This window comes from Nothobranchius furzeri, chromosome 1 (assembly GCF_043380555.1).
Source record: "Nothobranchius furzeri strain GRZ-AD chromosome 1, NfurGRZ-RIMD1, whole genome shotgun sequence".
In the NCBI taxonomy this organism is placed as follows: domain Eukaryota; kingdom Metazoa; phylum Chordata; class Actinopteri; order Cyprinodontiformes; family Nothobranchiidae; genus Nothobranchius; species Nothobranchius furzeri.
The window spans coordinates 31,785,657-31,811,528 of record NC_091741.1 but is presented as its reverse complement, the minus strand read 5'-3'; the positions used below and the strand labels follow the sequence as shown (position 1 = coordinate 31,811,528).

General features: G+C 44.8%; 2 protein-coding genes across 4 annotated transcripts; both read right to left on the bottom strand.

Moving 5' to 3' along the window:
- Positions 1–5,112: 5,112 nt before the first annotated feature.
- On the bottom strand, positions 5,113–6,279 carry LOC107382537 (uncharacterized). Its single transcript, XM_054738352.2, has one exon. The coding sequence runs from the start codon at positions 6,277–6,279 to the stop codon at positions 5,521–5,523; it is 759 nt and encodes a 252-aa protein (XP_054594327.2). The 3' UTR covers positions 5,113–5,520.
- Positions 6,280–10,345: 4,066 nt separating this feature from the next.
- kcna1b (potassium voltage-gated channel, shaker-related subfamily, member 1b) lies at positions 10,346–19,953 on the bottom strand. 3 transcript variants are annotated; one of them, XM_015963262.3, is made up of 4 exons: positions 19,615–19,953; positions 17,152–19,439; positions 15,167–15,308; positions 10,346–11,362 (listed from the first exon to the last, which is right to left on the bottom strand). In XM_015963262.3, the coding sequence occupies exon 2, from the start codon at positions 19,302–19,304 to the stop codon at positions 17,814–17,816; it is 1,491 nt and encodes a 496-aa protein (XP_015818748.1). In that variant the 5' UTR covers positions 19,305–19,439; positions 19,615–19,953; the 3' UTR covers positions 10,346–11,362; positions 15,167–15,308; positions 17,152–17,813. The 3 variants fall into 3 exon arrangements, with proteins under 3 accessions (XP_015818748.1, XP_054594322.1, XP_015818757.1); XM_054738347.2 differs by having other exon boundaries at positions 10,346–15,308; XM_015963271.3 differs by lacking the exon at positions 15,167–15,308.
- Between the last annotated feature and the right edge of the window lie 5,919 nt (positions 19,954–25,872).

Genomic DNA, 25,872 nt, shown 5'->3' with positions numbered 1-25,872 from the left:
ATTTCAAGTTTAATGTTTTCTGTATGATTTGTAGAGAGGGCAATGTAATCGACAGGGTTAAACACATGGGTAATCGTTTTCCAGAGTGCGCCTTCAACTTTCGCCTGTAGCGTCCAGAAATGGTCAGTTTTTCATGTACAGTTTGACCTCTTCAGTATTCAATTCAATTCAAGTTTATTTATAAAGCGCCAAATCACGACAAGAGTCGTCTCAAGGCACTTCACATAATAAACATTCCAATTCACAGTTCATTAAGCCAATCAGAAATAATGTTTCCTATATAAGGAACCCAGCAAATTGCATCAAGTCACTGACTAGTGTCAGTGACTATAGAGCAATCCTCATACTAAGCAAGCATGCAGCAACAGTGGAGAGGAAAACTCCCTTTTAACAGGAAGAAACCTCCAGAGAATCCCGGCTCAGTATAAGCAGCCATCCTCCACGACTCACTGGGGATGGAGAAGACAGAGCACACACACACACACACACACACACACACACACACACACACACACACACACACACACACACACACACACACACACACACACACACACACACACACACACACACACACACACACACACACACACACACACACACACACACACACAATAATGTGTCTATAGTTCTATTGTGATGTCTTAGTAAATATTGTATTTGGTGAAAGATAAACTTTATTGTATTTATCCTAGTGGATCTATAATTAAACGGGTAAACTAGTAGTAGCACATCCGATGTCAAGGAAAGCAAAAAGTTATTATCAGGAGAGGGAGAATGTTTTAGTGGTTAACAGCAGTGTGCTAGTCGATGGCCCCCTCCATGAGGCCACCACAGCTCATCAGAACATCGTTGTAGCTTCTTCTGGGGAGAAAAACACTTAGAGAGAAAATAAAGTTAACAGCTGAAATAGCAGGAAATAATACAGTTAAAGAGCAGATTGTAGAAGAAAGCAGTAGAGTGTGAAAAGTGGTCAGTGTGTCCTCCAGCAGTCTAAGCCTATAGCAGCATAACTACAGAGAAAACTCTGGATAATCTATCTTATTTAGATGGAGGCATGTTGGAGGCAGGGCAAGGTAGAGCCATCTTTACCGACTGTACACTCCACCTCCCTCTACTCCCCCACTTGTCCAGATCTAGGCTAACATCAGATTTTAACCATAGACCCTATCAAATAAAAATGTTTTAAGCCTATTCTTAAAAGTAGACAAGGTGTCTGCCTCACGGACTAAGGCTGGGAGCTGGTTCCACAGGAGAGGAGCCTGATAACTAAAAGATCTGCCTCCCATCCTAAGTTTAGATATTCTGGGAACCACCAGTAGACCTGCAGTCTGAGAGCGAAGTGCTCGGTTAGGAACGTATCAGATCACTGATGTATGATGGAGCTTGATTATTAAGAGCTTTATATGTGAGAAGGAGGATCTTAAAATCTATTCTGAATTTAACAGGTAGCCAATGTAGGGAAGCTAAGACAGGAGAGATATGATCTCTCTTTTTAATTCTCACCAGAACTCTAGCTGCAGTATTTTGGACAAGTTGAAGACTTTTAACTACATTCTGTGGACTTCCTGAGAGTAATGAATTACAGTAATCCAGTCTTGATGTAATAAATGCATGAACTAGTTTTTCAGCATCACTCCTGGAAAGGCTGCTTCTAATTAGAGCTGAAACAACTAATCGATTATAATCGATTACTAAAATAGTTAACAATTTTTTTAGTCATCGATTAGTCGTTTAATAATCACATTTTACCGCATAAAGTCTGTTTTTACCACAATCTGACATCGGTTGTAATCTGTTAAATTTGTTAAATCAGATCAAATTTGGGAGCTGAGTTCGTTATAGTGGATGTTAAACATGTTTTTTTGCTGCGTCAGTCTACGGTGTTCTACTTCTGATTGACTAGATGCAATCGTGAATCTCCTCCGTGTTGTGTATCATGCGCTTGCCAAATTTAACACGTCTGTTTATAAGAATGTTCTCGTTAAGAGAAAAACGGCACAAACCCATAACTATGTTCCTCATTCAAAAAAGGACAACTCCGCGGAGAAAAATATACAGACGAGCTGTGTCCAGGTGAATATAACGCGACATAGTTGTACGCTTTCAATTTTTAAATACAGGAGAAATTCAGAAAAAGTCTTTTTTTTTTTACTATTAAAAGGCTGTTTTACTATCTAACACTGTAAAACGCTTCACAACACATTTTTGTCAAAATAAATGATCACTGTATATTGTTAATTAATTCAAATAATGTAATATTGATTTAGTGTTGTTGTGTGTGTGCTGCTTTATTTTATATGTGTACTTATTTCAGTTTATTTGTGTTTCTTATGCAGAAAAAAAACAAGCAACGATGGACAACTACATGGGGAACAAGACACTCACCCCCCAGCAATGCATACCACTTACAAACTCTATTCTAGAGTCTACATTATTTTTTATGGAATTTACCTCTTATATTTTGATGCCAAAAATTTTTCTGGACTGATATTTTGCACTGTTTAGCTCATTTTACACCGCTGACTGTGTTCATGTGCAATAAAATAGATTGCAGTCAACTGCACAATTCTCTTATGTTTTTCTTTTTCTTAACTGAAATGTATTCATCACTTGTATAGTAAACAATAACAAACCGATTAATCGATTAATCGAAAAAAATAATCAACAGATTAATCGATTATGAAAATAATCATTAGTTGCAGCCCTACTTCTAATCTTAGCAAATTCCGAAGGTGGAAAAAGGAAATCCTACAAACTTGTGAAACCTGGGATTTGAATGACATGTCCTGGTCAAAGATAACACCAAGGTTCCTTACTTTGTTCTCGGAGATTAATGTAATGACATTCAGGTCAGGCGACTGGCTAAGCAATTTCTTTTTCTGGATTTCTGGTCCAAAGATGAGAACTTCCGTCTTGTCTTGATTTAAAAGCAAAAAGTTTAGAGTCATCCAATGTTTTATGTCCTCAAGACAAGCCTGTAATCTACCCAACCGATTAGGTTCATCAGGGTTAATGGATAAATATAAATGGAAGTTTATCCCATGCTGTCAAATGATTTTACCAACTGGAAGCATATATATAGTAAAACTGGTGCATGAACACCTGTTTCAAACTAGTAGCACAGCATAGGTTTGGTGGCATAACTGAAGCGTTAGCCCTTGTGTCTCAGCCCCTCCGCTGTGAAGACACTCCGGGGTAAAGACATACGTGTCTACCTGTGCGTGTACACAGAGCAGGTACACAGAGCAAACAAACTCGACCCAGACGCTGCTCCATCAACACCTAGCAAGATGTGCCATTATCCTATACCTGTGATCACTGGCTTCAGAGGAAAGTCACACAAAGCAAACCGCTTTCGCAACCTTCAAAACCTCTGCTCTCTAAAACCAACTCCCCCGAAGACATCCACCTGTCTATGGGAATTTGGAACTGCCAATCAGCTGTAAACAAAGCAGACTTCATTACCGCATATGCAAACCACCTGTCACTCGAAGTACTAGCTCTCACTGACTATGTTTACATGCAGCCAATATCCGGTTTATGATCGGGTTAAGGTCGGTATTCGGGTTTCTGAGTTGATCCGAATAACCCGTTTACAAGCATAAATAGAAAGAGTTACCCCTAACTTGCATAACCCGATTTAAACGCGGACGTTGGGGTAGCGTCAGGATGTATGGACTACGTCCAGACGCAATATGCATCATATTTTGCTGTCTCTGTACTTTCGGCCGTCAACAAAAGACATAATGTTCATACTTTTCACGAGACCGATGAAGACAGAGGTTTCCTCGTCACTCCAAAAGTGTGGTGCTGTGCCGCGACTCGCCATGTTGCACCCAACTTGTTGTTTACTTCCGGTGTTCTGGCGCATACAAGACGTCTCGCCACTCAAAAGACCAAGATTCCTTGCGAACAGAGCATGCGCAGAACACACGCTTTGATGGGGATATCCCGGTATGCGTTTACACGACCAAACATTTGGGTTAGAAAAGGGTCACCCCAGGTGTAGTAACCAGGTTTTTAAAACCCGGTTATGAGCATATCTGGGTTTTTGGCGGTGTTTACATGGCCGTGCGGAACCGGGTTATTGTGAATATTTGGGTTTTAAAAGGGTTACTGGCTGCATGTAAACGCACTCACTGAGACCTGGATCAAACCATGTGACAATGCTACCCCATCTGCTCTCTCAGTTAACCACACTTTCTCCCACACTTCTCGTGCATCTGGCCAAGGTGGTGGAACGGGCATGTTAATTTCCAACAAATGGATATACACTCAGTTGCTACCCATCACTAAATATAACTCCTTTGAATACCATGCCATCCAGGTGACTGTACCGAAAAAGTTATTTTTGGTTGTCATATATCGACAACCAGGTCAACTGGGACCCAACCACTTCTCCTCTCTTGTTGCCTCCACTCTTCCATCTCCCAGCACATTCTCTGCTTATGAAGTGAATGAAGCCACCGAGTCACTCTGCTCCACACTCGGCTCTTGTCTTAATAACGTGTGCCCTTTAGCCACCAGACCTGCTAGAGCCTCTCAGTCGTACCCTTGGCTAAATGATACCCTCCGGTCTCTACGCACCAATCTTAGAGCTGCGGAACGGAAATGGCGCAAAACAAGAGATCCTGGTGATCTATTGAAATTTCATGAATTACTGTCCTCATTCTCTGCCAGCATCCCTGATGCAAAGAAAGCTTTCTACACTGACAAAATTCTCAGCTCTACTGACTCTCAGAAACTATTTTCAACATTCAAAACTCTGCTCACCCCTCTGTCTCCACCTCCTACCAACAATCTATCAGCTGACACCTTTGCCTCATTCTTCACTGACAAAGTGGCAGCGATAAGCAAACAGTTTACTCAACTGGCCACTCCTGAACATTCACTACCACAATCTCCTTCCAGCCCAACCATCTCAGGCCCTACTGCTTCATTTTCCTCTTGTTCCCCTCTCACTGAGAACTGTGTGTCCAAGCTTCTCACGTGCAGCCGCCCTACTACATGCCCACTCGACCCCATTCCGACTAAGCTGCTCCAAGCTATTGCTCCTACAGTAGCCGCAGCAGTCACACATGTGATCAATGCATCACTGACATCCGGTACATTTCCCTTCTCTCTCAAGCATGCTCAGGTTAAACCTCTGCTAAAAAAAACCCATCTCTTCCTCCAAATCATGTGGAGAACTACCGACCTATCTCTCTCCTCCCTTTTCTGTCCAAAATCATTGAAAGGGTGGCTTTCAAGCAGATAACAGAATACCTCTCACAAAACTGTCTGCTTGACCCTTACCAATCTGGGTTCAAAAAGGGCCACTCCACTGAAACTGCTCTGTTAGCAGTGAGGGAATCCTTAAAAGAAGCTAGAGCGACTGCCAATTCCTCAGTGCTTATCCTGCTCGACTTATGGGCTGTATTTGACACTGCCAACCATGGCTTCCTTTTGTCCACACTCTCTAGCATGGGCATCACAGAGAAAGCACACGCCTGGTTTGAATCGTACCTCACAGGATGGTCATTCAGTGTCTCTTGGCTCTTTGTTTTCAGGACACCACCTAGACAGCCAGCGGTTGAAGGACAGCATGAGGCTAAACATGTCGTCACTGGTCCGATCAGGCAGGGGGCCAGAGAAAATTACGGAGTCCGACATTGTTTTGGCAAACTTACACCCCGAAGCAACATTAATTTTAGTGACCTCCGATTGGCGTAACCGGGTGTCATTACCGCCAGCGTGAATAACAATCTTACTGTATTTACGCTTATCCTTAGCCAGCAGTTTCAGGTAAGATTTAATGTCGCCCGCTCTGGCCCCAGGTAAACATTTAGCTATGGTTGCTGGAGCCTCTAATGCCACGTTTCTGACTATGGAGCTGCCAATGATCAGAGTCGGCTTGTCAGTGGGTGCGTCACTGAGCGGGGAAAATCTATTAGAAACGTGGACGGGTTGGTGGTGGCCCACGGGCTGGGTTCTATGCTTCCTACGTACCGTCACCCAGCCGGCCTGAGGTCCCGGCTGCTCGGGTTCCACTGGAGGGTCGCTACGTGGTTGTTCTGAGCTAGTTAGCCCTACGCTAGCTAAGTAGCTACGGCTGTTTACGGGTTTTTCAACAGCGCGGAGCCGGGACTCCAATTCCGACACCCTCGCCTCCAAAGCTACAAAAATGCTACATTTATTACACGTACCATTATCACTAAAGGAGGCAGAGGAGTAACTAAACATCTGACACAGAGAGCAAGAGATAGGAGACGGAGAAGCAGAGACAGAAGTAGCCATAGCCGTGTTGAGGCTAAGCTAACTAGGCGAGCAACCCATTCAACACCAAATAAACTGCGTGCAAACTCAAATGGTTCCCTAAAATCTAGGTGGAACAACAGAAATGTGTGTTTTAGCGTGCTTTTGTGCTACAATAACTCAGAGATATCCTAGTAAAGAGAAATTAAATCAGTTTTAGCGAGCCCCAAACACCAAACAGCTACGCGGAGTGTAACACTGAAAACAGGAAATGCCTTACTGCAGATACTGCCACCTACAGGTAATTTTTAACCTTCTTGTTATTTTATTGTGTACTAATTTCTTTTAATTCTGTTGCTCAGCCTATTTTATTTCCTGTACAGCACTTTGGAGTTACTTTGTACCTTTAAAAAGCTACATAAATAACATCATGAGAATTGAGTTGAGCTGAGGCTTTAGGCGGTGACAGATGTATTGAAAGGTCTGCCTGGCCATATGGAAATGCTTCATCCATTGGTCATCAGTGAAGCTTGGAGCAACCTTTTCCCAACAGTCACTAGCTTGTTTATGGACCCAGACAGAGGGCGAAGCGTGCTGAGCAAGGTCGCAACAACATCTAAAACGCACACAGAACTCAAGTTAAAATAAACTCTGAACCACAGTCTAAATGTAATCTGCTTATTATATATATTATATATTTGACATCCATTAATAACATGTTGATGTTGTTTCGTTTCCTTTTTGTTCTCTGGAGCTTAAATATCAGGTGACTGTTACAAGCGGTTTCATCACATTGTAGTGTAATGGTTTATGGCTCTTTTATTAAAGAGGAACCATTCTACATATTAATTTGAGATATTAATTTTAATAAATTAATAACCAAATGTTATAGAGATAAGAAGACTCAAAGGTTGTTTTCATCGATAAACTGACGATCATATCCGTGTGTCTGTGTTTCAGTTCAATGAAGAGACAAGTTTGAAATTTAAGAGATTTAATTCTTCAATTAAACTGATTATTTGAAATTTGACAATCATAGGAAAATTAATCAACATTGGCAACCTTGTTGGACAATCTTTAACAGGTGATATTTTAAGCTTGCACAAATAGACCTTGTGTTGGATGTGCTAAGATTGAGGATGATGGAATTATGAATGCGTGCATGCAGGTGTCTGAGGTTGCTTCAGGGAGAGAAAAGGTGAATCTGAGTGGAAAATGATGGTTTGAATTAAACTTAGTTCTTATTAGAAAAATTGCATCAGAACACTATCTATCGTGTTCTGCCTCACCGAACTTAGGACTCCCTTTCGGATCCGGACGTCACAGGAGGATGTTTCATCCAGGGGACACCTTGGCTGGCAGAGAAGACGAAGGTGTGCTGACGATCCGGTCCAGAGTTGTCCTCGGTACACGTTGATGAAGCGTTCGGCAGATGCGCTTTCTCAAGTTTAAATTAACTCAGAAATCAAAGACTCTGGGACGAGTCTGCGTTAGCTGGTTGCATTTCAGCTATTCTGTCTGGCTTGACAGAAATAGCGTGGGGGGGAGAAAAGAGCCGACGGCTCCGTTCCCCGTGGCGTTTGTTCAGCACGTCCGCTCTCTCCCGTTGTCTCTCTCGTTCTGACTAACTTACCAAAACCACTTCTCTTCCCAAAGCAAACTTGTTGTGCGTCACAGCAAATGTGTTTTGAGTTACTGTGGATACAGCCCTGTATGAGCAGGTGTGAAGGTCATCGCTAAACATCTCCCAAAAACATTATTTAATTAATTATACTGATTCATTATAGTTCATTATGATTACCCAAAGCATAATAATAATTCATTTGATTAAAATACATTTATAATGAGCAAAGTGATAAAATGATTATTTAGCATTAATAAACAAAGGAAGCGTAAGACTCTTTATTATGACTAGATTGTGTGAGAACTCCTTCTTCTGAAGCTGCAGGTGTTCTCGATGTTGTGGAGTCCTTCAGACTTGCTGTCTGCTCAGGTCTTAATCTGTGGGTGAAGGTGCTGCGTGACCCAGCTTTGACCCAGCCGGGCAAATACGACCTTTGGCACAGAAAACCCATACTTCCTCACGTTACAACGTCCATCTCCAAAAACTTCCCTATGCACTGTGCGAACAAAATGTTCCCCTGGGAAGGGTAGTTCTAGGAAATAATATCTAAGTGGGCAGAACTACGCAGTCCAAATGCACCTTATGTGAATTTCTGTGTAGATAACACTGTCTCAACACAAAGAGTGAGGTGTTTCTTGAATAACAAACCCTGGTTGACCTCTGAGCTGAAATCCTTGCTGAACATCTTATAAGAAAATGATATTTTATAACTGGAGACAAAGAGGATCAGAGACGGGTCCAGAAGGAGCTGAAATATAAGATCAGACGGGCTAAAGACATCTACAGGAAGAAGCTGGAGAAACAGCTGGTGTAGGACAATGCTCGTGGTGCATGGAGAGGCCTCAGAAACGTCACAGGTCCAAGTGGGAGGAGTGGTGCCAGTGAGTCTGCTGATGGAGACCAGAACTGGGCTAATGAGCTTAACCTGTTTTTTTAACAGATACGACCCCACCCCGAGCTGCAACAGGTACCACCAACACCACCCCACTACCCCACAACCCCAACCCCCTCCCACCTCCAAATTTCACACCATACATCAGCCTCTCCCCCTCCACTGACCCCCCTCAGCACACACTCTCCCTGGGTAAAACCGGGTGGAACACAGAGGTCTCCCGATAGCTGCTGAAAGCCGGCAGCCGGCAGCCGCGCAGCAGACAAGCGCCGCTGCGATCTGAGATGTGCAGAGCTGCCGCTGGGGAGAACCGGGTGGAAAGGCTTCCATCCACAAGCCGGCAGCCCGCGCAGCAGACCGAAGCCACGATCAGACAGAGATGCGCCGAGCTGTGGGGAGGGGAGAACCGGGTGGAACACAGAGGTCTCCCGAGAGCTCCACAAGCCGATAGTGGGAGCCCAGCTCCACCAACATGTTATATTTCAACCCATTTTCTAAAGTGCAGCATTATGTTAAATGCACTGGGTTTTACCCTATTACATTTAAATGTCATGGTTACACAGTACATGTTAAAATCTAAGCTCAGCTCGGCAGTGACCTAAAATACATAAATATAATTTTACTTACCGAACAAAATGAAGTGGAGACTCCTTGGACGCTCTATTAGTGCAATTAATGCCACAGCAAGTCATTTTGTCCAACAATTGCACAAATAATATCCAAACAAGAATACACACACACAGAGACTCAAAATCCCGGAACAGTTTCCAGGCCAGACCGAGGCTCTACTGAGGCCTTTCCACGGAGCTAGCTCTGTGGTCGCGTGGGTCTGATGCTCATTAATTATACAGAATTTTAGGCTTTTAATACACTTAAACAGAAGAGTGAGGAAAACATTCACCCCCCTCAGAGTTGTCATGAGTGTAAACTAGATCATTTAAACCAAAAACATGTTCTGGTACCAGGCTGTAAACATGTTTATTTCTGCTGTCAAATTGGTATTTTTAACATGGGAGTCAATGAGGATTTGCTCGCTTCTGACACCAGCCCCTAGTGGATGAGGGTGGAACTGCAATTTATTTCACTTCCGGGATTGCTTCAATTATTGAGCCGCATTGTGGGGGCTTGGTTAATTCCCAGCTTCCAAAATCCTTTCGTCACTCTGTTGTTGGCTCTGTTATCCACTCTGCTGTGGTGTGTTGGACTGCAGGCCGCTCTGACCATCCTTAGAAAAAGGTAAGTGCAACCCGGCGCTTCAGGCCCGTCGGGTAAATGATTGTGTATATTAACTGTGCTGTCACATTGATTTTAATGTTCTTGCTATTCTTGCTAATGAAATGCACATTGAATTCTGTGTATGGGGGTTAGGGTTAGGGTTACCCTGTCACCTTCATCATCATCATCATCATCATCATCATCACCTTCATCATCATCATCATCACCTTCATCATCATCATCATCATAATTATGGAGTTTGAAACATTTCTGGTGTCGCAGTAGGAGATTCGTTCTTCCATCTTGTCCTTAAAACAAACTTTTCTGGAATGATTTTCATTGGTTTGTAATTTTGACTGAAATAAAAGAACCTGAGAGCAGATTTATCTGATTTATTGAAATGGTGGAAAACAAAGTTACAGCTTTAAAGAAAGTCTTGATCCTCAGTCGGTTATCATGCAATAAACCAACGATTGTGTCATTTAATGTTTAAGTTCCTGAACAAGAGACACAGAAGTTACAGCCTCACATTTTTGTTTGTGAACTTTGTTCCTAAATCAGTGATTTGAGTAAAAACCAACATATCATTTTTAATGAATATAATTATTCTGGCAGTCTGAAACTTGGACGTGAACTACAACCCATGGTTCTGATGACAGTGGATCTGATCAAACATTAATCTTGTGTGGGTTTGATAATAATTACATAAATGAAATTCCTGTTCAACAACAAGAAACAGCTGATGAGCACATCTTCTGCTTTTCCACCTGCACAGCAGGATCTTCTCTCAGTTTAATGAAAACTATTTATTCATTGAATAAATTAGTTCTAAATTGACGTTTTAATGAAGTGATTAGCCGGCACCAATCCGAGCTTTAAATTTGTCCAGTCATCATCAGCAGATTATAACAGAAATAATCAACATCTAAAGATTCAGATCATTTACTGACCGAGTCCAGAACCAAGAAGGAAAACAGATCCAGTCTGGTCCAGATCCCACGGACACGGAGGAAGAACATTAAAACCAAAGTGTTTCAGGTTACTTGGTCTACATGACAGACGTGCAACCAGGCTCCTCTCACAGTCTTCTCACCTTTCTGACTCAGACTGGCTCCAGACCTGTTCACAAGGAGGTCCAGATGGGTGAAAAGCAGAGCCCAGACATGTTCCAGAATATTCATCTAGTAGTCTCAGTCCCATCAGGTTCTGGTTTAGAGTAATCAGATTCAGCTGGGTCCAAATTCAAGAGCGGTAGGACTCAACCTGGTCCACGTAGGTCAGATCCTTCATCGACGGTGAAGACCAGAAGTGAGCAGCTGTGAAATTGAATTGACTTCCGATTTTTTCCCACCTTTACCTTGACATGTGTCCTGTTGCCTAGCAACCATGAGATTCTAAACAGAACAAAGAGAAAATGAAGGCTTATTAATTACTGATCTTCTGCTGGAGGAGCTACAGCAGCTTTAGCGCCACCCAACAAACGCCGGACAACACGACTGACCTCAGCTTTTCATCTTCGTGCCACCAGAGTTCAACAAACTAACACTTGCTCTGTGAGTGAGTGAGTGAGTGAGTGAGTGAGTGAGTGAGTGAGTGAGTGAGTGAGTGAGTGAGTGAGTGAGTGAGTGAGTGAGTGAGAGATGTTTTAGCCTTGTTGTTTTACTTCACTACCTCTAACGTGAGCTGTCTTCAGTGAGCACGAAGCCCACGTCATGGTACACGTGTGCGATGACAAACAAGTACTTGAATCTTGAATCCTGTTTGCCTGCGACGATGCTGGGCTAGAGCGGGCCAGTGGGGATCCACCAGGTCCACAGAAAAGGAGGACACGTTTGGAGGAGGTGTCTTCACATTTGTCCCACTGATCTACTGACCCAGTCCAACTTTATATTGTTCTTAACGGAGTCACAACGCTGAAATGTTGATGTAGCGCTCCAAAGGTCAGCACACATGTGGAGCCCAACAGGATGGCAGGTGTTTTTGTTCAGCACCTTCTAGGGATCTATACCCCCCAAGGCACTTCACAACACAATCATTCACCCATTCCCACCCTGGTGGGGATGAGCTACGATAAATGTAGTAAAACTCCCTGTCAAACAGGAAGTGGCTAGGAAACCTGCAGGTCATGTCTGATCCGACACATTCTTCATCTCCCGGCTCTTGGAGAGTTCAGACGCTTTTGTCCTCCTCTCCTCCCCATCTTATCCCAAGGCTCTTTGTCTGACGTTGGGTGCACGGAGCTTCTGCATTTTTTCTGGAAACTGGAAATGATTAAAAATGGACCTGGTCAGCTGGTCTCTCAACGCGATCGACAAGATTTTTTTAATGATGAGAACGGGAGAAGGGGCTCCCGGTTGCCCCTCTGGGACAGAGCCAGCTGGGTATATCATGGACTCCTGGAAACAGTAGAACCTGATCTGCCTCTCTCCACTGTCTGTGGAGGATTCTGAAGGCGTCTGGATATTCGTGGTGTTGGGGTCAGGTTTCCTGCTGTTTGGCCAGAGCGGTTACCTGGCTTACTGGAAAATTAATGAGCTGTCGAGGAATATTGGCTCAATCCCGGAGCTCAGGGATGGATTACACCGCGCTGTGAACACACAAACTCATATAATTGTCGAGATGAGTCGTATGCTTGGAACTTTGGCTGAGATTCAGACTCTGGCACAGAAGGTGGATTCCATCAAGGAGCGAGTTGACGGGACAGCACGGTTGGGAATAGATTAATTACGCCATTATTGGATCTAGAGGGGTTGGAGACCAACAGAACTTTAAGACAGAGAGGAAATGATCTCTGTCTGGCCCCAAAACAATTCTTATCTGAATCTGGTGCCCTTGTGCCTGTGAGGCTGAAGAGATTACTCCCCCTCAGAAGAAATGTGGAATGCTGCTGTCGCCATGGCAACTCTGTATCCCTATCTCAGCCTGGGCGGGACTGTGACCGGTGAAGGCCGTGGAACCGTTTCCAGAAGTCACTGTGCTCTCTAAACCCAATTATCTCCCTCCCTTGTCCAAACGGAGGTGACGAGCGCTGCTCATCGCGGCTGCATGCACCGACGTGTGGAGAGTCCCAAACCCCACCACCCCACCTAGTGGACACTTATGTTGTGTGATGTCTGAAGTCTGTTGCATTTCTGTCTGAGGTGTTTTTTTGCAGAGCAAAGCTGCCCTCCCTGTGGAGGGTAACTCTGAAGTGCCTTTTTTTTCTCCACCTGACTCAATCCTCATATAAACCCTCTGATCTCTATTAAGGTAGAGCAACTCAGGGTTGCGAATGACCACAGTCACCAGTTCTTGTCATGTGTCTATGCCTGTATGTCTGATCTCAGAATTGTGTTTACTGAAACTCTAATTCCCTCTGGGATTAATAAAGTATCTTTGATTTGAATTGAATTTACAAGAAAAATGGGTGGGGCTAAGGGCGGAGTTTTCTCCTGAGTGAGTGAGTGAGTGAGTGAGTGAGTGAGTGAGTGAGTGAGTGAGTGAGTGAGTGTGTGTGTGTGTGTGTTTTTTGATTTTCTCCCACGAATCAAAAACACCCAACTCATCTTGAAAGTATGAAAACTAAGAACCGTGAAATAGTCACAAAACAGTCTAATGTCTCATTCATGTTGGCAGGAAGGGTATACTGACATGGTTACTGTTCACAGCATGTGAGCCAATCAGATTGCTGAGTCTGCAACAGCGAATGCAGCATTTGTAATTAGAACCCATCCAGTAAAACACAGCAGTAACATCCTAAACCAGCAAACTGGAGCGACCCAGAAGTTATTTATTGTACCCCTAAGAAGCAACAGCGTGTTTTTGTTTTACTCTAACATGAGGAGAGGCAGGCTAGAGGCTAACGTTGAGCTAACGTTGAGCCAACGATGCTAACAATGCTAACAGCTCTACAAATATCTCAAGCTTCCTTTTCATGATGTCATCCTGACTTCACTCTTTCACCATGCAGTCTTTTAACTGCAGGCTGTCCCTGTGATGGACTTGAGACCTATCCAAGAGATTTAGATGGTGAGTGAGTGAGTGAGTGAGTGAGTGAGTGAGTGAGTGGCTAAATTTAACAAACATCCAAGCTTTACACCAGGTCCAGAAATTAAGAAGAAATGCAAAACTTCTGAAAGATTGCAAGCTCAAAGGTTGAGTCCACACATCAACTGCAGACATCACAAGCATCTGGAGATCAACAGCACTGCTGTCTGTCTGACTGACGCAGCCTTTTGCTTCTGGCATGTCTTATCAACGGGAGTGAGCTCAGCTATGCTCACTCAGCAGCCTGATGAAGGGAGGAGGGGGGAGCAGATTCTGACCGGTCGCTGTCCATGGTGCTGATCTGAGCCCAGCAGAGCTGGCTCCCGGTGCTGTAGAAGCCCAGCTGATGTCCGTAAATGTGGATGTCAGCCATGTTGACTTTTTAAAGCCAGAAAGGGAAATGGGACTATCCCAGTAACATGTTCCACAGGTCCATCACAGACAGATCTACAGCTAAGTTAGCTGTTTGGTTCTTTTGGACCACAGCTCCCATGTCCTGCTGGGATGAGTCTGGGATGGATCAGTCAGGCTAAAAAGAACTGAACCTGGTTTCTGGTGTTTGGGCCCAGAGGAGGTGGCAGTGTTGGTTCTGTGAGAATGAAGTCAGAAATCCTAAAACTAGAAGTAAACCACAGCAGAATACTCACTCGGCACCTAGCCTGGCCAGCCAGCCCCATGCTTCCCTATGGGAAGGCTGGTACTGCTCCCATTGAAATAACCCCACCCCCTGAGAAGTCCAACCGAGCCAATCAGCGCTGAGCACCATGACGCTGAGTGTCTCATAAACATGGCGTCTGAAGCGAACTTCGCTGCGGTTCTAAATGACTTGAATGTCTTTAAAACAACAAGAAGAAGCTAAAAGCCTTTCTTCTACAGGAAGATGTTTGCGCCATCGCCAGACGCCATTTTTCACTACAGCAACAAACTACAGTGTCACATGGTACAGTCAGCATTTCCCCCTTTCTTCTGATTGGTTATTTTTGAGCTGGCTAGTCCCGCCCCTCATGTGCCTCTCTGCCTGTGAGGAACCAGACTCTCTCTCTGTGTAGAACAGAGGACGAATCTGGTAGGCCAGGCACCTAGAGCCCAGTTCATTACAAACGTGTCTCCTCAGTATTTTACAGAAACAGAACATAAAGCCAGTTCTCTCACTCTGACTTTTATTAACTCACCTGAGTAGATAATCAATCAGCTGATCTGTAACTGTCTGATTGCTGCTGATGAATCTGATCAGCTGATTGGAGCCTTTAGGTGGTTTAAAACCAGCTGTTTATTGATCCGGTAGTGTGTGAAGCTTTAAATGAGCCGGAGAATCTGGACAGGAAAGACAAAACACTGATTTCTGATGCTAACAGCGATGCAGGTGAACTGAAGCTGTTTAGGTCTGGTTAAAGGTCCTCTATCATGGCAAATGCACTTTTTTGAGCTTGTGACCATGTTATTGTTATTTCCTCATGAATGACACCACTAAGTAGTTTTTGGCTTCACACGTACATGTTCCTGTCTCAGCTGCAAATCCTAGTCGGTGTCCTGCAAGCTGCATTCATCAGGATGTAGTTGTTGCTGTTGGACAACGGCCCGCTCCTCCCCATCCAGGTAAGCCGGATCCCTCCTCCCCTGGACTGTAAACACTAACACCCAGTCTCTCTGCGTAGCTAGCAGGGAGTTTAACCTCCACAGCTTTGAAGAAGTGATTTCATGATCTACATGATCTGCACTTTCAATAACACCTATAACTCAGAAATGGATTCTTGTCTCAGAGGAACAGGATCCCTGTCCAGTCTTCCTGAAGAGGAGTTTCATCTGCAGAAATGGTTGAATTTTATCTTCAGGAGCTCTCAGTCACCGAGTCACAGACTGCTTGTTAAACCGCCACCAGTACCGGAGCGGGTTTTCAGATGGGTTACTTATTCAAACCAGCACCATTCCAACATTAAACCACTTGAAGGACAGACAGCGTGGAAACGCTAACGGCTAGCTGCTAGCTGCTAGCTGAAAGGTTACAAAGTTCAGAGACAGACTGGAACAAGGATTCAGGGTGGACATTTGCTGCCATCTGACGTGTGTGTGTGTGTGTGTATGTGTGTGTGTGTGTGTGTGTGTGTGTGTGTGTGTGTGTGTGTGTGTGTGTGTAATAATAAGACCGTTTCTGACACACCACCGGTGAGGGTAAGCTGCTACGTGGCCTCAGACGCCCTGGGGCGGTCTGACAGAGGTAAAGCTGCCATTTGTGCCGTCGGCCCCTCTGACCACCAACAACACAGTCAAGTTGGGTAAAGTGTCTTGCCCAAGGACACAACAGCAGAATACCCTGGTGGGAGCTGGAATCAGTCCTGCGGTCCTCTGGTCGGAAGGCCGCCTGCTCTACCTGCTGAGCTGCTGCTGCACCAATTACTGTGGAATTCATACAGGTGGAGGCGGGGTTTCATCAAATCCAAGCATCTTATTTCTGGGTTGAAGAAAACGACTCATATTTAATGAAGAATAACATGTTGATGGTGACAACAGCAATAATTTGTCATATTTGTAGCTCTGGAAAGTGTAGCCTAGCATGATACAGGTCCTTTAACCTCAGCTGCTAGCAGGAGGCACTTCAGACATTTCTTCACCAGACCAGAGTCAAGGCACTGAAACGCTATTTAGATTAAAGTCTGATCAATCTTCTGCTGCTTTCCCGGTTCGAGAAGACCAGATTCAGGTGAAAATCATGTAAACAATCACGTGCATGCCGTCAGAAAAGCAGAAACATGAAAACTCTAAAATATGATTTTAAAGAGATTCAGCTCTTTTTCAGTTATCTCCTTCATGCACCATCTCTCTCAGAAAACACCTGATCTTCATCCTCGTCATCCTCATCCCTGCAGGCAGCTTAATACTGATGTCATGCACTGAATCTGATGCTGAAGGTTCACCATGCCACCATCTTCAGGTCCGGTAAACATTCAAAATGCTCAGGACTGATGAGAGACTCCAGAGCACCTCAGGTGGAGCCGACCCGAGGAAGTCCAGGAGGATGAAGACATGAGATGAGGTAATGTTGTGTTCATGCTGAGAACGACAAGCAGAGTCTCCACATGCGTCTATATAAAGGAGTGTTGCATTCCACCTAGCTGCAGCAGGAAGCCCCCCCCCCCCAATCCCATAAAGTGCTGCTGACCTTGGACCACCACAGACGGGTCACAGAAGAACCCGCCAACGCCACCCTCAGCGCAGGTGAGGTCCTTACGCTGGGCAGGTGTCAGTCCTTTCTCTAATCCAATCAAATAGGTCTCGAGTCTTTTTCTATTGTTCTGCTAAATATGTAGTTGTGTTAAAGTTTTTAATACTGCGTATTTAACTGTTCAGGCAGGTTTTGTGTCTTTCCCTCTTAAATAAAGTGCTTCAGTAGAAAAGGAGGTGATGATTTTAAGAATGGCAGTTTGAGCAGCCTCCGCCTGCAGGATTAAAGGGCCACCGCTCTGTTTTAGCCCCACCCATCCAGCCTGACGTGGCGGCGTAACCCCCGAGGGTTCACATGAAGTAACGACCTAATCCTGGAATGGTTTTCCCAGATTTCAGCCATATTTAAATGAAGACGGATAAACTCTTCCCGTGAGCTAATGGGGGCTTCAGGAGTAAGGAACTAAACCGTGGTGGTCTAAAGCTTGCTCCGTTCATTTCTAACCCGGAGGAGGAACACCTGCTCATTATTGCACCGACAGGTCTGTTTGGCAGCATTGTGACTGCATGTGTCCTCGTCAGAGCAGAGAAGGGAATAACATGTCCTGGTGGAGGTGAAGCATCCGTTTCTACAGTATTTACAGAGGGGTGGGCTCTGGTTCACACGTCTGTGAGCAGCTTCCCTTTGTTCACACAGTTCTGACTAGGAGCCGTGCAGTTGGCCGTCTTCAGGTTAGCTTCTCTAAAGTTATCTATGCTGTTCTTCAAGTCCTCGTCAATCTCCATGTACTCCGACTTGCTGACCACCGAGGAGCTGCGACGGCTCGAGATGGTTTCTGACACCAGGTTCTGGTTGCTGATGTTGAGCAGCTGAGCCTGCTCCTCGCCCTCGGTCTCCCGGTGGTAGAAGTAGTTAAAGTTGGAAACGATTACCGGCACTGGCAACGCGATGGTTAACACACCGGCAATGGCACAAAGCGAGCCCACGATCTTCCCCCCAATGGTTACGGGGTACATGTCCCCATAGCCGACGGTTGTCATGGACACCACAGCCCACCAGAAAGCATCTGGGATGCTGGTGAAGAAGGACTCCTTCTCCTCAGCCTCTGCAAAATAAACAGCGCTGGAAAACAAAATAACTCCAATGAAGAGGAAGAAGATGAGCAGCCCCAGCTCCCTCATGCTCGCCTTCAGCGTCTGCCCCAGAATCTGGAGCCCTTTGGAATGTCGAGACAGTTTGAAGATCCGGAAGACCCGCACCAGACGGATCACCCTGAGAATGGCCAACGACGTGGCCTGCTCTCCACCGCCCCTCCCCTCCTTGTTGCCCTGGTCATCAGCCAGCTCTGTGCCGAGAGTGATGAAGTAGGGAATTATAGCCACAATGTCAATCGTATTCATCATGTTTTTAAAGAACCCTGCTTTGCTGGGGCAGGCAAAGAACCGCACTATCAGCTCAAAGGAAAACCAGATGATGCACAAAGTTTCCACCACGAAAAATGGGTCTGTCAGCACGCTGGATTTGTAAAACATGGTGGTGTTGCCTACCACGCGTATCCGGTCATTGGGATCCTCCTTCAGCTCCGGTAAAGTCTCCAAACAAAAGATGACAATAGAAATGAGAATAACCATAACGGAGACGATGGCGATGCCCCGGGCCGGCCCGGAGCTCTCCGGATGTTCGAACAGGAGCCAGATCTGTCGCTGAAACTCCTTCTCTGGCAAAGGTCGTTCCTCTTCCCGAATGAAACCCTCATCCTCCCGAAATTTCTCCATAGCCTCTGCTCCAAGTTCATAAAACTTAATTTCCTCAGAGAACATGTCCAACGGGACGTTGACCGGTCTCCTCAGGCGCCCTCCTGATTGGTAGTAATACAAGATGGCATCAAAACTTGGACGATTCCGGTCAAAGAAGTACTCGTTTCTCAAAGGATCAAAGTATCGCATTCTCTTCTTCGGGTTCCCAAGGAGTGTGTCTGGGAACTGGGCTAGGGTCTTCAGCTGGGTCTCGAAGCGCAGCCCGGAGATGTTGATGACCACTCGCTCACAACAGTCGTGGTCGATGTGGTCATCGTCGGGCGGGTAGGGGTCCTGGGGGTGCCCAGGCAGGGTGGAGGTGTCATCCATGTTCTCGGTGGATACCACCGTCATCCTTCCCGGTGAAGCGTTGGACAGGAGGAGGACGTGGCGGAGATGTTCCTACTGAGGCCAGGAGATGTGCAGAGCCTCCCTCTTCATCATCATCCTCATCAGGCCTTCCTCTCTAAGCTGAGCCTCATCTGACACCTGAAAGGTGAAACAATGAGACTCAAAACGGACTCAACAAACCCCAGACCCGTTTTCATGGTGCGATGGAGGAAAACCCGCAGCAGCCTGCTTTTACCGCAGCTCGGCTGCGTCGTTCGTCTCTGCAGACGCAGATCAAAGCAGACCCGCTGCGGAGCGGCCACGTCCCACTCACCTGAGCAGGAAACAGCGGATGTCCTCCGGTGGCTCACCTGCTTCTGACCTGGCTTCAGAAAGACTTTGAAATATTAATGGGCCATGTCGTGTCGGTCCCCATCCGAATCCCGTCGGTGTTGGCTTTCATGCTGCAGGAGGAGGAGGCTGAGGACGGCTCGGAACCGCGGCGCAGCACAGATCCGCGCTGATCCATAAAAGCATTCAGGAGGAAGAAGCTGCGGCTCCGGTGCTGCTGGGCGGACCGAACCGTGCAGCACCAGCAACACCGCTAGAGGAGGAGACCCGGTCCGTCTCCGCGCTAATTTGGAAGCCTTGCGCTCGCGCGTGCGTGCGTGTGTGTCGGGGGGGGGGGGGGGGGGGGGGGGGTTGGATCGGCGCAATGCAGACAGACCGTGCCGATCAGGTGGACCTACAGCCGGCTCTGTGACAGCACAAACTGTGGATGCGCGAGTGGAACCGAACCCACCCAGACCAGAACTCAGCTTCTGCTGATGTTCCGAACCGTGAGAGAAGAGTTCGGAACCGCAGAGTGGTGCATTCTGCCACTTACGTAACAGTGCAGCTTGGTTCTGCTGCTGAGCTCCAACAGTCCGGTTCCGAGTCCAGAAGCCTGACCCGACGAAGCGTTAGTCAAGTCTGCATCCACAGCAGGCTGTTGCCATGGCAACGGGAAAACCGCATGGAGTTGGAGCTAAAAAAAAATAATGAAACCTAAATAAAAAAATTAAACAAAGCTTAAACATTAAAATATGAAATAAAAACAATGAAAACTTTGGTTCTGTTCTGGCTTAGGATGGTTCAGAGGTCAAAGGTTACAACGTTCCTGCCCCATGACCTGTTAACCAGTTGGGAAGTTGCACATGAAAAACATTTATACTAGTAACGTGTTATCCATTTGCCTCCACGATGGTTTACAGGCAGATGAATAAAAAATTACATTAAATTATAGTAAAAATGTGTAATTTCATCTCACATTCCTGGTTTTAAACCAACAGCTAAATTCAAGCAGGCAGAAATAAATATATAACAATACTCACTGAATCACAATCAGAAGAAGCTTTATTGCCGGCGCTCCAGCGACCCAGAGCATAAGAACTTGAGTCCGCAACACAGCCTGGCCAAGGTTACACACACACACACACACACACACACACACACACACATGTAGACAAAGACCGGTACAGGCAGTCCACGAGAGCAGCCCGCATGGCGCTCACATTAGTCTGTTTAAATAAAAGGTGTCAAAAACGTGAATATTTCATCAAAACTATTCCCCCCCCCCCCCCCCCCATGTCATGTCTGGCTGTGAAGCAGAACTGACGTCTGAATGTTGGTAACAAGCCTTACAGATTTACTCTCAGGTGGAGCATCAAAGCATCTGCTTTTAATGTCACGCCTGATACTTAAAACTTTATTGTTATTGTTGTTGAATGCTTTGTAATTCCGACCTGACACGGAGTCGGAGGTGAAAGAGAAAGGAAAAGACAAAATAAACAATCAACAGGGGTCTGCTTCTAGACCTGCAGAAAAGGGACACACAACAATACATCAGGAGCAAGCCATCACTGCGTCAGCCTGATGATGAAATATAAAATCAACATTGTTTAACTGAACAATCACACGATAATAAACCACAGTGCATTTAGTGCCAACCACAGCCTTGAGACCTGTGTTGAACGTGCCCAAGTCCGTACTTATGAGAGCACCATGTGAGCACCTGTGTGTGTACACGCGCTTGTTTATGTAAAGTTTCTCTATAGGAGCGTCCAACAGAGAGTGTGAGGGACCACAGATCTGCCCCCCTCGAGAGGCACAGAAGATCGCCCCGGGGGGCCACAACCAGCAGCCGGCAGTGTGCTGGGAGATGTTATTGTACCCAGTAAGCTTAAAGCAGACCTCCATCTTCACCGGTTTGAGATGCAGGCTCCTACGCCACAGCCCCTTTGCAGCCGGACTTCGTTGCTGCTCTAGTAGCGGTAAATTGATGTTGAAGCTTGCAGTGGGATAGATGAATCAAGATGGCCTCTCAGCAATCTTCACAGCAGTAGGAGTGGTGAAGAGTACTTGGAACTGACCTTCTCTCCCCTGGCTGCCCCAATTTTCTTGTTTCAGCACCTTAATCAGAACCCATTTCCTGGTTTCACGACCTATTTATTTATTATTTATTTATTTAGGAAGTGGGTCAATACATATTAATGAACATTTCAATAAATGTAAATATGCCAGATTATAGCCTTGGGCTAATTTCCATCTGCAGACCCTCCGGCAGGTTGATGTTAGACACAAAGTAGTGTAAACATACAGAGATAGTATTTACAAGTCATGTGACAGAGACAAAAACTGTCATCCCATTATACAAACACAAACAAATGTCAAAGAAAGTGGACACAGAGAACAACATAGACAGCAATAACGGAAACACATCAATTGTATTGCACAAACCCCGATACTGCATATGCCCTGACTGTCGTGAGATTACATTCACCCATTAAACTAGCAGTTGTTTCCCTTTTAATACTGTACCAACTCTTTTCCCGGACAAATATGAAATATAAATATTAGACATGATCACATGTTTGTGTGTCCCTCAGCCGCTGTTTTAAGCGACTCTTAAAGATGTTTAGACTGGTACTTTCCCTTACAAATAGTGGAAGACTATTCCAGAATGTCACTCCCTGGTATGACAGAGCAGTCTGTGAAAAGGTGGTCCGCCTGAATGTCAGTTCACAGTCACCTCTAGCAGTGGCTCAAGTCAGTCGAGACCCGACAACACTGCTAGACTTTTGTTTAATAAAATCACTCATTGGTGGTGGCGCCAGACCATGTATAACTTTATATATTAAACAGGCCGATTTAAATGATTTAAAATTAGTAAAATTTAAAAACTTGTATTTATCTAAAATTTGACAGTGGTGATATGAGAGAGGTTTTTTATCTAATATTTTCAATGCTCTTTTGTAGCATACTTCAATTGGCCCAATAGCAGCCGAGCTCGTATAGGACCAACTGGTAATACAATCTTCAATATGAGCAAGTATCATAGAATGCAGGAATGTAATCGCTGCCGTGTGTGTTAATGACCTGTGGGTGAAAAAGCACAAGAAAATTCTGGGAGATCACTGCTGACTTAGACTTGTTTTCAGCAAAAATCCTTATCATCCAATCTGCCAGAGTATGTCCTCTCACTCTGGACTAGAGGATTCGTGACATGTGGCAAACAAACAGACCACCAGAGGGAGCTGTTTTAGCTCGAACCCGAAGGTCTCAACACCCTAACCCTAACAGAGGCACACAGGTGGTGCATAGCGCCGCTGCTACGTGTTAATGCATCATTCTTCTATGTCGGATCCATTTCATTTAGATCTGTGAAAGCTTTATGAAGTCCATGTGGATTGTGAGAGTTTGTGTGGGAAACTTGTTATCAGTCATCCCTCCTCTTGAGACATCAGAGCAGCAGTGGCATGAAAAGGTCCGTCACTGGCATGTAAGACATTGTGTATGTAGGCACATGAAACTGGTGGATAGATCTTTGGTACGTTCCTGCCGTGTTTGGCTTCTAATTCCATTTTTGGTTCTTTCTAAAACACAGGAAAGGTTTCTCTTTACCTTGCTGACGTTTCATTTGTGGCTGCAGACTTCCTCAGAGCTGACGCTGATGGTGGCGTCACTCTGTTTATCCGTGGGCAGCAGAGGACGCTGTCACCCGCTGATGCCCGCTCTCCCCTCTGATGATGCAGTCCCTTGCACGATCCAACGTGTAGACCCCATCATCCCTGTTCATGGTCCCACATCCACGTAACGTCAGAGAGCACTGCTCAAAGGATAAGAAACGTCATAACCAAACAGGAGCGAGTGGAGAACAAACTGGAAAGAGGACACCTGGACATGAAAAGGAATTACAAACTTGATAAACAAATGGAGGAACTCATTAAAGGACACATGATGGAAAAACAGGAAACAGAGTTCATAAAAGTTAAAGAAAGACACATAAAGAAGTTAAACAAACTCATCAACAAGAAAAAGAAGGAAATACAGGATAACTCCACACCAAACTCATGGGTATGTAACATCTCACAACACGAACTAACAGAAGCAGAAGAGAGCATGTTAAAGAAAGGTTTAAACTTCGCAGTCACACCAAAAGAAATACCATGTGATGAATTTATTGTAGCAACAGAACTAGCATGTCAACAGATCACAGATGAGGGAAAGAAAGCAGAACTCAGAAATAACGTAGTTGGGATATTAAAAAACAGCCAAATTCAACACAGCAATATTACAAAAGAAGAACAATCAGCCATGACAGCTTTATCCAAAAATGAACAGATAATTATTCTACCGGCAGACAAAGGAAGAACCACAGTAGTTATGGACAGAGAAAAATATAAACAACAGATGAAACAGATGCTAGAGGACAAAAATACATATGAAATACTTAAAAAAGATCCAACAGAAAACATTAAGAAAAACATGAAAAAATGACTGAAGCCACTGCACGAAAAAGGCAAAATAACAGAAAAAATGTACAAACACTGGATTCCCACAGCAAACATAACACCAAGAATATATGGAACACCAAAAATACACAAACAAAACACCACTTAGACCAATAGTAGACAGCATAGGTACACCAACGTACAACATGGCAAAAGATATCAGCAGAATCATCAGCCCGTTATTAGGAAATACAGACCAACACTGCAAAAATAGTATAGAATTGGTAAAAGAACTAAAGGAAATTACAATAGAAGACAACGACATACTCATCTCACATGACGTCACATCTCTGTTCACAAAAACACCAACCCAAAAAACCATAGACATAGTAGTTAACAGAATCAGACAAGACAAGACTTTACACAAAAGGACAAACCTCACAGCAGATGACATAGCACAACTGATAGCACTGGTAGCTAACTCCACTTACTTCACATACGACAACACAATATACAAACAACTGGAAGGCTTCGCCATGGGTAACCCGTTATCAGCCACCCTGTGTGAGTTTTTCATGGAAGACCTGGAGCAGAAAGCCATAGCCACCGCCCCCCCAAACTGTAAAATAAAACTATGGAAACGCTACGTAGACGACATACTGGAAATCATACCAACAGGACAAACAGAAACACTAACACAACACTTAAATAACATTGATGACACGGGCAACATAAAATTCACTTATGAGTCAGAAACAGAAGGCAGCATAGCATTTGTAGCGGAATATCGTTGGTATATTCTTACACTTTTATTAAGGTCCAGAGATATCACTGATCCAAACCTGAGCTGGATCATTAATCTTTGGACCGGGCCCTTAGAATCAGAAGAGGTTGTTTTTACCACAGGGAGTTTTATTCAAACACCTTGTATTGAGTTAGAGACAAGAAGAGAGAGATGGGACGTTTAAGAATATTTATTTTATAATTATTTGAAACAATCACCAGGACTAACTCTCTAATGATGGACTTCAGGAGGAAGACATGAGACGCAATCTATGCCGATCTACGTACCGTGCGGAGACCTCCATGTTAGATCCGTATGCCAGGGTCCTCGGACCCTCCTTGGTGCTGGAACTGTTGAAACAGCGTCAGCAGCACGACAAACCAGTCTATGGATAGTCTCCCGGTACAACGGCAGGTTTTCAGCATCACGTAAGACCCCCCTTATTGGGTCAGAGAGTTCAGCTTTTATTCTGAAGGAACCGTCGTCTTGTTGGTAAAACGACAGAATTTTCCAGCTTGACAGTTCTCAGCTTAAAAGTAGAAAATACAGCTGGCCAGTCTGTACTTCACTTAGCGATGGTGGACATCAGATGGACTTGAGTGCTGGTTGAACTCACGTTGGAACTTGCGGTGGAACTGAACTAAAATGGCGTTGTTCTGTTTTATTAAGCTTAGATGTTTTGGATTCTTAGCGAATCGGAGTGGACAGATTAACTAAACACCACAGAGCTCTGCCACGCATCAGAGAGGAAGTTCTGATTGGATGAGTGAACAATGTGTCATGTGTTTACCTTATGTGGATCAGGATGTCTAGCTCAGTTAGCCCAAGTCCTGTTATTCATTAAACTCATAAATCATAACATTGTGATTTCACAGATCGGTCACCTGATTATTATTGACCAACATTTGTTTTGATTAGCTTTATTAGAAATAAAGTTCTTTGATTAACTAATGAAAAGCGTTCTTCGTCCTTCTTCTGTCTTCTTTGCTGGAATGTAAACATCAGAAGCAGGCACACGACCGTGGCAATTTATGCA